Below are 17,434 nucleotides of genomic sequence, written 5' to 3'. Positions count from 1 at the left end.
ACACCAAGAGAACTGGATCCCAGTGGAAGTCAACTCTCCAGAATATATGGTGGGGTCAGGACACTGGGTGGGCCAAATGGTTTAATCACTGCTGTTGGGACCTTAACACTTGGTCTGTAAATGGTCACCATTTCTGTACAGTCGTTAGATTGGTCTGTCTCTGTTACTCTCATTTCAATCTTTCTCTCACTGCCTTTCTCACCTCTCTCTCCCTTTATATCCCTATTATTCCTTCTCTCCATGTTTACTATTCCGATAAGAAGGAACCCCTAACTGCTGGGAACTAGAAAATGCTGGTGATACACAGTAGGTTAATCAGCCTCAGGCTTCAGTTGGTAAGCTATCTCCTGTGTGATTTACCTCGCTCTCTGTGTTTTTGTTGCTCTCTTCCTGTGTCGCATCAAATTAAGTGAAAAAAAAACTGTTTACTGCTGAAGTAGATGACTCATGCAGCGTGGAATGGAAAAGAGAACAGACTTTTCTGCATCTATGTGACTGACTAAGGCAAGTGACATCTGAGTTCAATATACACACCCTTGTTTTAAGCTAAAGTTAAGGATTTATGTAAATCTATATCGGATGTAATCTAATCTTGGTTTCTGTTTACTTCTTTATTTCTGTTACCCTGCCAGTTCTGTGATTCTCACTTTCTGTACCTGACTCTTTTCCCATAACTCTGTTACATCCTTTCTCTGATTGTCCTTTTGCCATGTGACACACTCCATTAACTGCGCTGGTGAAACTATCTATCTCCTCTTTCAGCGTGGGTCAATCACTGAAAGTATTTTAAGAGAAGGGGAATAAATTGATAAACGTCAAAGAATTGAGGCTATGGGGGATTGATATGAAAGAGAATTGAGATCTTAAGCAGATTAGCCACTCCTCCATTCCTGAAGAAGGGCTCATGCCCGAAACGTCGATTCTCCTGTTCCCTGGATGCTGCCTGACCTGCTGTGCTTTTCCAGCAACACATTTTCAGCTCTGATCTCCAGCATCTGCAGTCCTCACTTTCTCCCATTCTCATATAATGGCAGTATAGGCTTGAGGGGCTGAATGGCCTACTCCTGCTGCCTTTTTTAATCCTCTTGTGGGACCTGAGCATCACTAGCTAACCAGCCTTTATTGCCCATCTCGAGTTGCCCCTTGAGAAGGTGGTGGTGAGCTGCCTTCTTGAACCGCTGCAGTCCACCTGCTAAAGGATAACTCACAATGCCAATAGGAGAGAATGCCAGGATTTTGATTCAGCAACAGTGAAGGAAAGATGATAGTTCCAAGCCGGGGGTGGTGACAGTCTTGGAGGGGATCTTGGAGGTAGTGTTCCCTTGCAGCTCCGGCCCTTGTCCTTCCAAATGGGAGTGGTCATGGGTTTGGAAGGTGCTGTCTAAGCATCCTTGGTGAATTTCTAAAGTGCATCTTGTAGATAATACACACTGCTGTTACTGAACATCAGTGATGGAAGGAGTGGCTGTTTATTGATGTGGTGCCTATCAAAAAGGCAGCTTTGTTCTGGTTGGTGTCAAACCTCTTGAGTGTTATTGCACCCATCCAGGCAAGTGGGGAGTATTCCATCACACTCCTGCCTTGTGCCTTGTAGATGGTGGGCAGGCTTGGGAGAGTCAGGAGGCGTGTTACTCACCGCAGTATTCCTAGCCCTGACCTGTTTGTGTAACCACTGTGTTCATATGGCAAGTCAAGTTGTGTTTTTGGTCAATGATAGCCCCTAGGATGTTGATAGTAGGGGATTCAGTGACAGTAACACCATTGAATGTCAAAGGGTGGTGATTAGATTGTTTCATATTGGATAGTCATTGCCTGACATTTGTGTGCTGCAAAGGTTACCTGGTATTTGTCAGCAGAGGCCTGGACATTGTCCAGATCTTGTTGTATTTGATCACGGACCTCTTTAATGTCTGAGGAGTTGTGGATGGTACTGAACATTGTGCAATTTCGGCGAACATCCCCACCTTATGATGGAGGGAAGGTCAATGCTGAAGCTGTTGAAGATGGTTGGGCCTAGGACACTACTCTGATGACCTCCTGCAGAGATGTCCTGAGCTGAGATGACTGACCTCCAAGGTGAGGAATGAGTAATACATCCCTGATACTGGCTGCCCTGCTGCAGACAGGACTTACTGAATACACCTCCTCCATCCTGCAGTGCCAGTAGTCAGACTTGCTATGATTGGAGCCACAAAACAGATTCAAAGTCCCGGAGGCAGGGATCAGGTCAGTGAGGGATTGGCTAGTGGTGTCTTACAGCAGGTATGACTGAGGTAGAGTGGAGAAAAACCGAAAAAAGAAGAGAGGGAGGGAGGTGAGTCTCTCAATGGAGAGGCCACAAAAGAGGGAAAACCCAAAGGAGAGAGCAGACTGTGCCGCACACCGGTTTTGAAATAAGGCCTTTCAAGGAGGGTCACCTTCCTTCTTAGCTGAACTTGGAGTTCTCCATGACTTTCAACTCTTCCTGCAAGCCTTGAAATTGAAGCTAGGCAGTAAACAGCCTGGATAGTTATTAATGGACTCTGTAAAGGAACTCAATTTGGGAAGTGGTGTGTGTGCCAGTCTAGGCCTTGCTGGTCTTCAGTAAAATGAATGGTCAGAGTTGGTTGGATCATGCTGGGTGAGCCATCATGGGAATGTAATCTCCCTTGTTTACAACTCACCAGTGTGGGACTAGAACATTTAGTCCTTGCTTTCTCTGAAGTTCATTCAGTATAGTTTACACATATGCCAGCTTTGTCTCAGAAAATAAAACCTAATTGTTGACGCTTTAGAAAACTTTCTCCAATTTACAGTACTGAAACTGAACTAGCTTCCTTTCATCCTGTGTTCTCCTTCATGTATTTATCTACCTTCCCTGTAAACTGCCTAGTGTTTAGTCTTATGATTTAGTGCCATTTTATTAAAACATTGATGCAATAAATCTCTGTTAAGTTTGAGTTTGTTGCATGTGAACATAGTGCAATATTATATGGGCATGAAATAGCTTAAAATTCTAAAACTTGATGAAAATGTCAAGGGAGGCGTACCATGTCAAGGGAGGCGTACCACTTGCTGCGGTATGGGGTCATTGGGGAGTGGTTACAGCAGTTGTCACAGGGATGTGAAAGTAACTGTAAAGACAAACATAATAAGACTTGAGCCTTTTGGAGATTTACAGAACTGCAATAATTAGCAGCCTGCCTTCAACCCGAGCTTCCTGCCTGACTGAAGTGGGTCTTTTTTTATCCTATGATTGTCCTCTGCTTTTCCTCTTTTAAAAAAAAAATCAGTACAGCTCTTTTCTCTTGTGTCGTATCTTTGTCTTTTTAATAATTGTGCAGCTTCTCTCACTGTTTCCCAATGCAGCTTCCGCTGTTTGTGTGCATGGAGCCCTACAAGGAAGCCGCACAATGCTGAGTCAGTCCAGATGCAAATATTGAGCCTGCCAGAAGCAATGTGCCTGAAATGAAGTGGAAAGATGAGCTCTCTGACATTAGTCTTTCTGACATTCAAGTGGTTTGGTCTGGTGTGGTTTGGTCGACTGTGATGAAGTCCTGATATTTGATCATTAATAGTACGAGCATAACTTGTCAAACTTGGAAGTTCTTCTGTGATTTTTAACTGTTATGTTCTGTGCTTTGTGGTGCACAGCATGATGTTCAGAGTCCCTATTTACAATTTTCATTGATCTTGACTATCAGATCTGATCATTATCATTTCCATAGTTGAAAAGAAAGAATTGCACTTGTGAATTTCAGAAGAAGAATCATTCTGGACTCAAAATGTAATTCTTACTCCTCTCTCCACAGATGCTGCCAGACCTGCTGAGTTTCTCCCGCATTCTCTGTACTTCTTTTTAACTTGCAGTTAACAGTCAGTTCTTGCTATTATGTGGTAATTCCGTTCTCATGCATTCCCGTGGTATAAGAAAATCACACAATAGCAGCACCATTTAAACTAATGAGGCCAAAATTGCTTTATAACCAATACATGCTTTAAAAGTTTGCGCTTTAGAAGCAGTCAATCGTCGATCGCGTTATAGCGATTTTGTATTAATGAGATGCATGTTATAACAAAACAACCTGTATGTTGATCCCTTCATGATCATCTGAAGTAGAAAGTTAACTACATACTTACTGTAAAAATAGCTCTTGAGCATGTGTGAATGGAACAATGTCATTGTGACACCTGATCACATGGAACTGGAGCCTCAGTCTGTGAGACTCCAGAAGATGTCCTCTTTTAATATCCCTTTATGCAGTTATGATCAATAAAACTTGTTTATATTCCCTCACCTGACTGTCGGTGGCATTGCCAGAACAGAAAGGTAAAATAGCCCACTGTAGTGTGCAATGTCTGCGCCTCAGAGGATGTTAAGAAACAAGATGAATTCTTCTTTTATGAAAAGCCTATTGATTAATTTTTTAACCCGTTTGAGGTTAATAGCAAAATAAATTGACTCAGTGCTTTGGGAACTGTTCCCCCATTACAGACAATCCAGCACTGCAGGAAGATAATGTGGACCCTTCCTTTCTCTCCCAGAAGAGAAAGCTGAAAATGGAAGGGAGAAAAGGCTTCAGAAATAATGGTAACCAAACACAAGAGGACACCCTGTACCTTTCAAGAGGGAAAACAAATAAACTGGAGCACACCCACGGGGAGAAAGTGCAAACTCCACACAGAGAGTCACCTGAGGTGGGAATTGAACCCAGGTCTCTGGCACTGTGAGGCAGCAGTGCTAACCACTGTGCCACCCACTTAATGGCTCTATAAAGGTCATACTTGGATTCCTTATATTTGAGTGGATCTCCTGATCTGAAGGCCTCACATCTGGTTTTCAGCAAGTTCTGTATGTCCTGATTCATCCGGGATTTCCTATTGGGGAACACCCAGATTGACTTCCTTGGTATGTAGTCCACCACACACTTGCTGATAAAGTCTGTGACGGTGGTGACGTACTCATCCAAGGTACTTGCGGCCTGTTTGAACATGGCCCAATCAGCCGATTCCAGACAGCACCGGAGTTGATCCTCTGCCTCCTTCAACCAGCACTGGACCTTTATCCGTGAGGGGGTCTGTTGCTTGAGGTTTTGCCTGTAAGCCGGGAGAAGAAACAAGGCCTTGTGGTCGGAGTTCCCGAAATGAGGGCAGGGGATGGAGCGATAGGCATCTTTCACAGTGGTGTAGCAGTGATCTAAAATGTTCAGGCCCCTAGTGGGGCAGGTAACGTTCTGGTGGTACTTGGGAACACCTTCCTTAGATTGGCTTGATTAAAGTCGCCAGTTACAATAAACAGGGCCTCGGAGTATTCAGTCTCCAGGGTGTTAGTGATGGATGTACAGCACATCCAGAGCTTCCTCAACCTTTACTTGTGGCAGTATGTACACAGGAGCTAGTATAGCAGCAGTAAATTCCCATGGTAGATAGAAGGGGCAGCATTTGATGGTGAGGAATTCAAGTTTTAGAGAGCTATGGCTGCCCAGGGTTGCAATGTCTGTGCACCACAAGTTGTTGATTAAAAATCAAACCCCTCTACCCTTTGTCTTACCCGAGGACACTGCATGGTCCATATGATGGATGGAAAAATCATCAGCCTGAAGTGCATAGTCAGGAATGGATGGGTTGAGCCAGGTTTCTGTGAAGCAGAGTGCGCAGCAGTCCCGCAGTTCACTCTGGAAGCTGAGCCGTGATCTGAGTTCATCCATCTTTTTCTCCAGAGATTGTACATTTGCTAGGAGTAAGCTGGGGGGGGGGGTTCTTGAAACCGCATAGTCTCAGTCTTACTAGCATGCTTACCCTGTTTCCTCGCAGGTTTCTTACATTTGAGTGTCCCATGTTCTGGTGGAGTGGATTGTGACTGCTTCCAGTTAAGCGATCCTTCCTAGGACCCTGTGGAGCAGATAGGTTGCAGTTTTGTGTATGTTTGCAGAGGGTCTGCTTCAGACCCAGTGTAGCAGGTAATTTACTGTGTGGCTTTTAAGTTCCAGTGGAGAAAGTAAGTTTCTGCTTGTGTTCCAATTTGCCCAGTTAGTTCCTGGTTTCAGTTGCTGCTGATTTGCTGCTCCAGGGAGCCACATATTTTACAGAGGTGTTTGGGCTGCTTTCCAGGTATGTTCTGATAGATTTCATGTCAGGCAGGTGTCTTATGGGTTTGGGAATGTTTCGTGTCAGTTCTCCTTCCTGGGGCAGGTCTTTCGGGTCCCTCCATTTTCCTGCCAGAAATTAAACTTCATCTGCCATTCCTTGGCCCAGTGGCCCATCTGATCAATGTCCCATTGTACTCCGAGATAACTTCCTTCACTGTCCACTACATGGATGATGTCCCACCTATAATGATAGGAACCAATTGTCCAATATCATTACAATCACGCACAGAGAACACCAACCTCAACCTTGCATGTTTAAAGAAAAATATTGAAACCTCAGTGACAGTCCATCTTTTGGTAGATCAATAACTGCCAGCAGCTGATTTAAAAAAAAACTATCCAAATAAAAGGCTATGCTTAAGCCAATAGGAATGTCTGACCAAAATTCAAGAATTAGCACTGTTGCCTCACAGGCTAGAGACCCGGGTTCAATTCCTGCCTCAGGTGACTCTCTGTGTGGAGTTTGCATATTCTCCTCGTGTCTGCGTGGGTTTCCTCCGGGTGCTCCGGTTTCCTCCCACAATCCAAAGATGTGCAGGTTAGGTGAATTGGCCATGCTAAATTGCCCGTAGTGTTAGGTGAAGGGGTAAATGTAAAGGAATGGGTCTGGGTGGATTGCGCTTCGGCGGGTCGGTGTGGACTTGTTGGGCTGAAGGGCCTGTTTCCACACTGTAAATAATCTAATCTAGTAATCTAATGGCCCATTCAGTCTCCTGAGCCAATGAGACTCTTGAAACTTCAGCTCCTCCAATGGAGATGAGGAGAAATGCTATCTTTTGGAATGATTCGGAGATGCCGGTGTTGGACTGGGGTGTACAAAGTTAAAAATCACACAACACCAGGTTATAGTCCAACAGGTTTAATTGGAAGCACACTAGCTTTCGGAGCGACGCTCCTTCATCAGGTGATTGTGGAGGGCTCAATCGTAACACAGAATTTATAGCAAAAATTTGCAGTGTGATGTAACTGAAATTATACATTGAAGAATTGATTGTCTGTTAAGCCTTTCATCTGTTAGAATACAGTGATAATTTCACTTCTTGCATGTGTAAATCACAAAACCCTTTTTATAAAAGTTGCATTTTAAAAAAAAGGGTTTTGTGATTTACACACGAAAGAAGTGAAACTATCACTGTATTCTAACAGATGAAAGGCTTAACAGACAAATACTTTTTCAATGTATAATTTCAGTTACATCACACTGCAAATTTTTGCTATAAATTCGGTGTTACGATCGAGCTCTCCACAATCACCTGATGAAGGAGCGTCGCTCCGAAAGCTAGTGTGCTTCCAATTAAACCTGTTGGACTATAACCTGGTGTTGTGTGATTTTTAACTTTGTACACCCCAGTCCAACACCGGATCATGACTACCCTCATAAGGAACACAAGGGAAGACATTGAAATAGGGACATATGAAGGAACCATTACTTTTAAATTTGCTGGCTGTACTGTGAAAGGCAATAGTTTTAAAATTTATGGACACAGGGTCCCCTGCCACATCCACAGTTTGTGAAAGGCACCAAAATAAACCAAAGCTCTTTCTTATGTAAAATTATGTGGCAGACATAGAGGAAGTATTCCCCCTGGTGGGTGAATGTGGAAGAGTGTACAGCCATGATATTGAAGTGGTGACATTGAGGAGATAAATCAGGAAACACTTGTTTAACATGAATGCTGCTGGAAATCTAGAAATAGCTCTTCCAAGAGTCTCTTGAATGCTGGACTCGTTTATAATTTAGAGATTGAAATTAATTTTTTTTTTGCTCAGTAGTGGTGAAAGATCATAGATCTGAACAGGTCAAAAGGAAAAGGTAGTAGTAATCTAGAAAGGATCTAGTAATGGAGGGGCTGGATGGCCTACTCTAATTGCTATGGTAACACCTCCTTAACAGGAATTTGAAGCTTTTTGTAATGGTCCCAACTCAGCATTTTAGACAAATAATTAAAGAGTTCCATATATCTTAAGCCTGTAATTTTCCTTTCCGAAGCAAATGCGAGCATTAGTTCACGAAAATCAAATTTATAATTAAAACATTTTTACAATCTTGCCAGAAGGAAGATCAAACCGGGGACTATACAACCTGTCATCAGATCGGCATCCGGAGGACAGCCATATGACTGAATAAAACTCCCTTGATTTTAAACGCTCAGCTCCGTTTAAAGCTCTGGGCCAGTTTTCCCGCCGTCCTCTCTTACCTGAGCATCCTCCATGTCCCTCCTCCCTACCTTTTATCTTCTCCTGCTGAACACTCTCTGCTCATTCCTGAAGAAGGGCCTGTGCCCGAAACGTCGAATCTCCTGTTCCCTGGATGCTGCCTGACCTGCTGTGCTGTTCCAGCAATAAAGTTTCAACCACTGAATGAGTGCCATTTTGTCTGATCTTTACAGAATGGCTGCAACATCGGATGAATTTAATAGAGCTGTTGATGTTGAAATTAGTAACAACACCGAGAATCAATTCTTCACCTCACCTGCGTGAGTATTCAAAGGTATAACTGTATGTTCCAGACCAGGAACGGTGGCACAGTGGTTAGCACTGCTGCCTCACAGCACCAGAGAGCCGGGTTCCATTCCCGCCTCAGAGTGTTAGGAGCATTAGTCAGAGAGAAATGTTTTGTGGGTGGCACGGTGGCACAGTGGTTAGTACTGCTGCCTCACAGCGCCAGAGACCCGGGTTCAATTCCCGCCTCAGGCGACTGACTGTGTGGAGTTTGCACGTTCTCCCCGTGTCTGCGTGGGTTTCCTCTGAGTGCTCCGGTTTCCTCCCACAGTCCAAAGATGTGCAGGTCAGGTGAATTGGCCATGCTAAATTACCCGTAGTGTTAGGTAAGGGGTAAATGTAGGGGTATGGGTGGGTGGCGGGTTGGTGTGGACTTGTTGGGCCGAAGGGCCTGTTTCCACACTGTAATGTAATCTAATCTAATCTAATTTAAACCCAGTTTAATTGCAAAGATTGAAACAGTTACCAACCTGGCTGCGACATTCATTGGTTCCAGTTGCCAGGCAGTTGAGGCTTTTCCCAGTTGGAAAGGTTGAAACTGATCCATCTCCCTGCTGATAAAACAATGATCATTTTTTTTTTGATTCAATGAAGAGTGGGAGATTCGGAATGGGTTTCATACTGGAGTCTGTTTGCAAGTCAAATTATTGTCAAGTTGGAACACAAAACATGACAGTGGAAAGCAGCTGTTCATAATTACATTGTCGGGTCTTCAAAATTACAACCATATATGGTATCGCATTCGTAACAACAAGCATTCATAAGTCAGATGTCTGTAAATCGGGGACCGTCTGTACAGCTAAAACTGTCCTGCTGGGGGGTGGGTAGTTCAAGAACAGGCACCAAAACCATAACAGGCTAATGAGGTTCTCGCTGACCAGAACATTTTCTGTTTTGAGAAGAGATGGCAGTATACGTGTCTGTTTAATTCCAAGGTGCCTGAAGTTTGTACTAAAAAAGATGCCCAGCTAAGAGTCCAACCCTGGAAGAGCTTAGCCCCAATATCTCAAACACTGAGCATTTTTCCAAGCTTGATGTCAAAACCAAAGTGTTCCTTAAATCTCTCAGCAGTCACAGGGACTGACAACTTTTCAAACACCTTTCAATGGATCCAGTTTCTTCACATTACTATTTGGATTACCTGTTAGCCAGGATATATTTCAACAACATGTGGGAAGTTTTCAAGGTTACTTGTTTCAAAGTAGACACAAATTAGGTTCCCTAAAGATCAATTCTAATATTGTTAGCAAATTTCCAAATCCCAATAAAAATAAAAGATCTACGAGTGGCTATTAGCAAATCTGAACTGGAATGTAGTCTCAACAACAGTCTTACGCATTTTGGTCACAGCCAGTCAGATCAGATTCAGCAAGTTACAACAGTTGATGATCAGCTGCAAAATTATCATCATTTGCCTGAACACCAGCTCAGGTCCCTGAGCTCATACATTTCTTCTTAGCATTCAGAAATGAGTCCGTACTCTCTGAGAATGTAATCTTCAAAGACAAGCAGGTCGTTATTCTGCAAGCTCCATGTTGAACCATGCTGGATCATATTCATATGCGCCATGAGGATCCTGAAAAAAACCCAAGAGGTTGGCATGGGAACCCATATATTGTGCCAGCGTCGATAATCAATTCATTAAGTTGTGTGATACATATCAACTCCGTAAACCTAAGCAATTAAAGGCACCTCTCATCTCCCACAGGATTTTTCTTTACATATTGGATATTTTCCATGTCCAAAGACATGATTAGATTCTAATGACTGGCTATTTCACCAAATTTCCTTTTGCGCCAAAAATCAAGGATACTGCCAGTGCATCAGTTGTTGACAAATTGACTATTATATTCCTCAACAAATTGTGCCTGACAATGGTTTGCAGTACGCTGGGCATGTAGCAAATGGAGTGTTTAACATATTACATCGTCCCCTCACTAGCCTCAGTATAAGCCTCACAGAATGCACCATTCACATAGTAAAAGTTATGATAATCATAACTTGCCAAGATTTTTGGATAACTACACTATATCCATGTGCTACTCATCAAACTTTAGCCTCACCAATAGCTGTCATGCTTCAGCAGATAGATGAGGAAAGTTCTTTTCTCAAACTTTAACCATCCAACCACATGTGCATGAGGTTGGGAAGAAGGTCTTAATGGTAGAAGAGCGTGCAAACAGTTATCCTAAATTGAACCAACTCAAACTAAGGATCAGATTTTGAGATTTTCACACGATCACATGGATCTGTGGACAGATCATTGTATCCAGCCTCGGTCATGTGATGTTGTGATGACCAATGGTCAAGATCTATAAAGAATAAGTCAACTTATCCAATTAGAATTTCATCACCCATGCTGAAAGTATCAAGTAGGATAAATCCCAAATGATATTCAACAAACGGCCCACTACAGATTGTGATCTAATCATGTTATATGTCAAAATTATATATCTATGTCATCATTGTACATGTTTGTAAAAAAAATTCCTAACCTTTAAAAGGAAAAGGGGGATGATGTATTAAAACGCAGACTCCAGGCCCAAGTGTAACTTTAAAACAGTCACATGATATCCTGACTTGTGACATTCCAGCATAAGAGGTTCTTGCAGTGAGTTATTTGCTCTCAGATTACTTACAGTGTGGAAACAGGCCCTTCGGCCCAACAAGTCCACACTGACCCGCAACCCACCCATTCCCCTACACCTAACACTACGGGCAATTTAACATGACCAATTCACCTAACCTGCACATTTTTGGACTGTGGGAGGAAACCCATGCAGACATGGGGAGAATGTGCAAACTCCACACAGTCGTCTGAGGCGGGAATTGAACCCAGCTCTCTGGCACTGTGAAGCAGCAGTGCTAACCACTGTGCCACCATGCCACCCATATGGTTTGGTATGTCAGTCAGTTACATATATGTAATGTGTCAGAGGTAGAAGTAGATAGAATTTTGATTGCCAAAGGGATGAAATATTATCCAGGATATGCAGAGATAAAGAATTGATGTTAAAATCAGATCAGCTGTAATCTTATTGAATGGCAGAGCAGCATTGAAGGGCTGAATGGCCTTCTTTCGTTCCTTGTTTGTATGTTCTTATGTGACAGTAATAGTAAGCACAGAACACAGATTATGTAAAAGCTTGAGATATAATAGTGGAAAATGCAAGGTTTATTAATGGACATAAAAACATTCATCTCAACAAGAACCAGGGCTAGATTGTACGTGTTTTTGGATAAATTTGAGTTGTGTTGGGGTTTTTGGAGGGATTTCCCCTGTAAGGCCCAGCAAGTTTTCTCACTGTATCTTACCAAACTTGCCTGATTAACTACCTACCCCACCCCTATACCATCCCTCACATTCGATTCCAGCCATATCTTACCACACCCCACTCCCAGAACACCTTGCCACTCTGTGGATATCTCAGAATTCACCAGCAATCCTTGTCTTCAAAAGATTTAAAAAGTACTGTGTGTAGTTATTCATATTTTCCAGATAAAACATAAAAATGTGACAAAATGGACTAAAATTAGCGTCAGAGGCTGAGGAGTGACCTTATAGAGGTTTATAAAAATCATTTAAGAATTCGCAGCACAACATTAAGCTAGAGCTTTCTTGATAGTTTTACTGGTCCAGTGTGTGTGATAATAGTTTGCTGTTTGTAGAAGCTAGTTTTGTACAAATTGCCTGTTTTTTTTTCTTATGTTACAACAACAACTACATTTCAGAAATACTTACCTAACTGTAAAATGTTTTGGGTTATCCTGAGGTTTTGATAAGCACTTTATAAATGTAAGGATTTTACTTTGATAAAATTACATGTTTCACAAGATGTGCAGCACTGAACAGGGCCAAGCAACCCAAGTGGTCCACGCCGATGTTAATGCTCTATGTAAGTCTTCTCCCACCAGTCGCTACTAGCCCCAGCAGCACAACATTCAATTTCTTTCTCCCAAGTGTACTCCTCTTTGCTCCCATTAAGTAGATAAATTATTCACTAAAAGTAAATATGTATCACACACATAGTTTAAGGTCTCAGTTGGTTTTGCCTTCGCTCAACAAGCAGGGTGCTTTGAAAAGATCTCTGATGCTGTAAAATTTCCCATGAGTTGCTTTGAACTCAGTTGGCCTTGATGCACACTTACATTTATGTACCACCTGTAATATAGGCAAACAGACCAAGGAGCTTCACAGGAATGGAATCAGGCACAAGAAGGAGATAATAAGATGGGATGACTGAAATTTTGGTGCATTTGATCTTAAATATAGAAACTAGGAGCAGGAGTAGTCTATTCAGCCCTTCGAGCCTACTTTGCTAGTCATTGCGATCACGTGTGAAGAGAGAAGAGGGTTGGCAAGGTGGATCCCCAACTCACAGCCGATTTAGCTGAAGGAAAAGGTAGGGCAAAGAGAATGAGGGTATGTCAGAAATCATGGCAACCTTGAGGCTTCTGTCTGTAGATAATTGAGACTCACAACTGCAGTCTGCCCAGTTCTCTGTGTCAGGACTGGAGAGTTTGCAGCACTAAAACAACGTTTGACTTCCAGCATGTTTAGAGTCATAGAGTCATAGAGTCATAGAGATGTACAGCACAGAAACAGCCCCTTCGGTCCAACCCGTCCATGCTGACCATCCTTGCCCCTCATGATTTTATAAACCTCTATGAAGTTGCCTGTCATGATTTTATAAACCTCTATAAGGTTAGCCCTCAGCCTCTGACCCTCCATGGAAAGCAGCTCTAGCCTATTCAACCTCTCCCTGTAGCTCAAAGGTTAATTAGCAGTGTTTGTGTTTAAAATAAACAAGATGAACCAATTTGATATGAATCCATTAAGGATAATATGGCACCATTTCATTTCCTGGCTGGTTTATTTTGATATTTTTGATTATGATTAATTTGCTGTTGGCCCCCTATTCAGACTTTTAGAGACTAATCCTTCTCTGGCTGTAATTGTAAGGAAATGCTGTCAGAGGTTTGAATAAATATTTACTTAATTGGAGGCAGTTCACTGGGGGCAGTTCAGAGAAGATTCAGGAGGATGATATCTGGTATGGAGGCATTGCCTTATGAACAAAGGCTAAACAGTTTGGGATTTTATTGAATTGAAGGTTCTGAAGGAGGCTCACTGGACCTGAAACATAAACGCTGCTTTCTCTGTACATATGATGCCAGATTTACTGTGTTTCTCGTTCAATTTCAGTTTGTGTTTGAGATTTCCAGTGGCACGATGGCTCAGTCGCTTGCACTGCTGCCTCACAGTGCCAGGGACCTGGGTTCCATTCCAACCTCAAGTGACTCTCTGTGTGGAGTTTGCATGGTCTCCCTGTGTCTGTGTGGGCTTCCGCCAGGAGCTCCAGGTTTCTCCCCGCCCCCCCACCAGTCCTAAGATGTGCAAGTTGTCCATAGTGTTCAGGGATGCGTAGGTTAGATGTCTTAGCCATGGGAAATGCAGATTTACAGGGATAGGGAAGGAGGATGTGTCTGGGTAGGATGCTTTTCAGAGGTTTGGTGTGGATTTGTTGGGCTAAATGGCCTGTTTCCACACTATGAGGATTCTGTGATATAATAATTCTATAATCTGCAGTTCATAGTTTTTTGTTTGGGACTGTACTTACTGCAGTTTGGAAGAATGAGAGGTGATCTATTTGAAACATATAGGATTCTTAAGGGGATTGACAGGGTAAATGCTGAGGCGGTTTCCCCTCATTGGAGAGTTAACGACTAGAGGACATAACATCAGCACAAAGGGATGCTGATTTAAGACCGAAGTAATGAGGAATTTCTTCTTAAAGAAAATTTGGGTGTCTTTAGAACTCTTTGCACAGAGAGCTGTGTGGGCAGAGTCCTTGTTTATCTTTCAGGCTGAGGTAGATTCTTGATCAAGGATTATTAATCAAGAGAATTAAGGGTTACGGGGAAAAGGCAGGAAAACGGTTGAGAGGAATGTCAGTTTATCTGTGATCCTACTGAATGGCGGAGCTGGGTTGAGGGGGCAAAAGGCCTACTCATGTTCCTACTTCTTGTGCTGTTAACACACTATGTTCTTCTCTCTAGGGTGTACATTTACAGTGGTTATATATACAACTTACCAACACCCTTGATCAACCCTGGGAAGAAAGGAGATGCTCTGTTTGTTCGGACTTCAGGCACAGCCTGCGGTAGTGTTGGGGTGCTCACCTATGCTTTTGGTCATACCCAGTTCTCACTGCTCTTTTCAAACCCCTATGATTATAATCTATACTCTACAGTTTTTGCTGTATACATCCCAATTGAGCCTGAGCTGACAGATGAAAACCTGTATTACAAGATGTACTATGAACTTGAACCTTCAAGTTATTTTGCTAAAGCAGAATTGAGTTCAGGATCTGAACAAATTTATGTCAGTGGAGGGAATGTAGTTATTTCAGCTACTGTAACAAAAACGGGAAATTGCTCCATCACTATCAGAGATGTTTAGCTGGCTCATAATGACGAAACTTGATTTTTCAAACATTTTTCCACTCCATCAGTAATGAAGCCATCACATACAGATTTACAATTCATTTTTTTGATAGTATTAGATAATATCAGCCTTGTATATCACTCAGAGCAATTCATAAGAAATGCTAACTAATGTAAAAGGAAAGCAACATTTATATGGTATGAAGGGAATGCTGATTACTTGGCAAACAGACTCTAATTGGTAGATATATTGCCATGGAGAATGCTCCATTTAATGATGATTGACAGTTAAATATCAAGTCGAGTCTAAATTTTAAACACAGATTGGTCAAGGCATTACCAATGGACAAATACAGCAGAGAATGGCTGTCATCTACTTTGTTGCATTGAGACAAAATCTGCCTTTTTTGTTTAGCAATATTCACACCTTTCTGATATATCTCAAAATATTGTGGTAATCAAATGTACTCAGCTTTGAAAATGCTTTGCTACCAAATGTAATTATAAAGCCAGTTGATCTTGATCCCCCCTCAGATTTGGAGGTGCCGGTATTGGACTGGGGGATGGGGGTGCGGTGCATGGACAAGGTTAGAAATTGCACAACACCAGGTTCTAGTCCAGCAGGCTTATTTGGAACACTAGCTTTCAAAGCATTGCTTCTTCATCAGGTGGTTCCCAACAACTACCTGATGAAGGAGCGGTGCTCCGAAAGCTAGTGTTCCAAATAAACCTGTTGGACTAGAACCTGGTGTTGTGCAATTTTTAACTCCCTCAGATTGAACCTTTAAAGTTTACAGATGCCAAATGTTGAACAGAATAGAGCATGGGAAGTATTTTTTTTAATTTTGAAGCAGTTTATTGATTGTGTGAACAATTCTAATGTAAACCATGAAATCATGTAACCTGTCTGCACTGGTTAAATCGCTGTAAGCTTCATTCCGTAGTTGTGATTGACACTCACTCTGTTATGCAATAGTATAAATAGTATAATGCAAGGGACGTAGGGAACAGAGGGCAAATAAAAGGTTTGAACATGAATAAATATTTCAGTGACTCTGTTTTATTTATCATGAACACAATGCAGAAGAATGTTTCACAAATTGATCCCAATAGCAGTATTTCTATTCTGAGGAAGGGTCACTGTACCCATAACAGTAACTCTGATTTCTCTTCACAGATGCTGCCAGAGCTGCTCAGATTTTCCAGCAATTTCTGTTTTGTGTGTGTGTATGCACGTGTATGCACGTGTGTGTGTGCCACATGTGTGTGTGTCTGTGTGTATGTGTCTGTGTGTGCACGTGTGTGTGTGTGCACGTGTGTGTGTGTGTCTGTGTGTGTTGTGTGTGTGTGTGTGCACGTGTGTGTGTGCGTGCACCTGTGTGTGTGTGTCTGTGCGTGCACGTGTGTGTGTGTGTGTGTGTAGTTTTTTGTACCTGTTAGCTGTCTAGTCCAGATGGTTCCACCCTCACTTAAAGAATTGGCACAAGAACACATCGTACCTGAAATAGAGCTCTCTTGACGTTCTGACATGCTGCTGGTGTCTTTCCACTGCAGAGTTTCTATTTAGCTTCGTCATCATTTCTTTGTTCCCATTACTACTTCTCCATCCTCATTTGCCAACAAAAGTCCCTCTGACCTTTTTTATATATAAAAGAATTCCTGTAATCTTCGTTTATATCACTAACTAGCTTACCCTCATGTTTCATTTCTGCCCCCCCTTTCTTTTTTAGTTATCCTAACCTGATTTTTAAAAGCTTCCCCATCTCTCTGGCTTCTCACTAATCTTCAACATATTGTATGCTTTTCCTTTTGCTTTTAAGCTGTCATTGACTTCTGTTGTCAACCATGGTTTCCTCATCCTTCCCTTAGAATGTTTCTTCTTCCTTGGGATGAATTTCTGCTGTGCCTCCTGAATTACCCACAGAAAGTCCTGCCATTGCTGTTCCACTGTCTTCCTTGCAAGATTCTACTTCCAATCAACTCCGACCAGCTCCCCATTCATGTCTTTATAGTTACCTTTATTCTGCTATAATGACTTATTTCTGATTCCAGCCTCTCCCTCCCAAACTACATAACATGATCATTGCCCCCTAATGGTTCCTTCACCTTCAGCTCACTAATTATGTCTGCCTTATTACACATCAGTAAATCCAGAAATGCCTGTTCCCTATTAAGCTCCAATGCAAGCTGCTCCAAGAGACCACATCACAGACATTCCATGAATCTCTTGTGATCCGCCACTAACTTGATTTCCCAGTCCCCTTGCCTATTAAAGTCCCCATGATTATTAACATGCCTTTTCTCCTGATTTATTTTCTTCACCACACCCTGCTAGGAGGCCCGTACACAAATCCCAT

The 17,434-nt window shown here is 42.3% G+C and overlaps 1 protein-coding gene across 3 annotated transcripts; it reads left to right on the top strand.

The window, feature by feature from the left end:
- Positions 1-369: 369 nt before the first annotated feature.
- On the top strand, positions 370-15,704 carry LOC122563286 (DELTA-actitoxin-Aeq1c-like). 3 transcript variants are annotated; one of them, XM_043716986.1, is made up of 3 exons: positions 370-504; positions 8,519-8,605; positions 14,691-15,704. In XM_043716986.1, exons 2-3 carry the CDS (start codon positions 8,520-8,522, stop codon positions 15,091-15,093), a joined length of 489 nt encoding a protein of 162 aa, XP_043572921.1. In that variant the 5' UTR covers positions 370-504; position 8,519; the 3' UTR covers positions 15,094-15,704. The 3 variants fall into 3 exon arrangements, with proteins under 3 accessions (XP_043572921.1, XP_043572919.1, XP_043572918.1); XM_043716984.1 differs by lacking the exon at positions 370-504 and adding an exon at positions 3,096-3,212; XM_043716983.1 differs by lacking the exon at positions 370-504 and having other exon boundaries at positions 8,418-8,605.
- Positions 15,705-17,434: the final 1,730 nt, after the last annotated feature.

The sequence above is a fragment of the Chiloscyllium plagiosum genome, chromosome 26, assembly GCF_004010195.1.
Source record: "Chiloscyllium plagiosum isolate BGI_BamShark_2017 chromosome 26, ASM401019v2, whole genome shotgun sequence".
In the NCBI taxonomy this organism is placed as follows: domain Eukaryota; kingdom Metazoa; phylum Chordata; class Chondrichthyes; order Orectolobiformes; family Hemiscylliidae; genus Chiloscyllium; species Chiloscyllium plagiosum.
The sequence above is the reverse complement of the archived record's forward strand: the minus strand, read 5'-3'. Positions and strand labels throughout refer to the sequence as shown.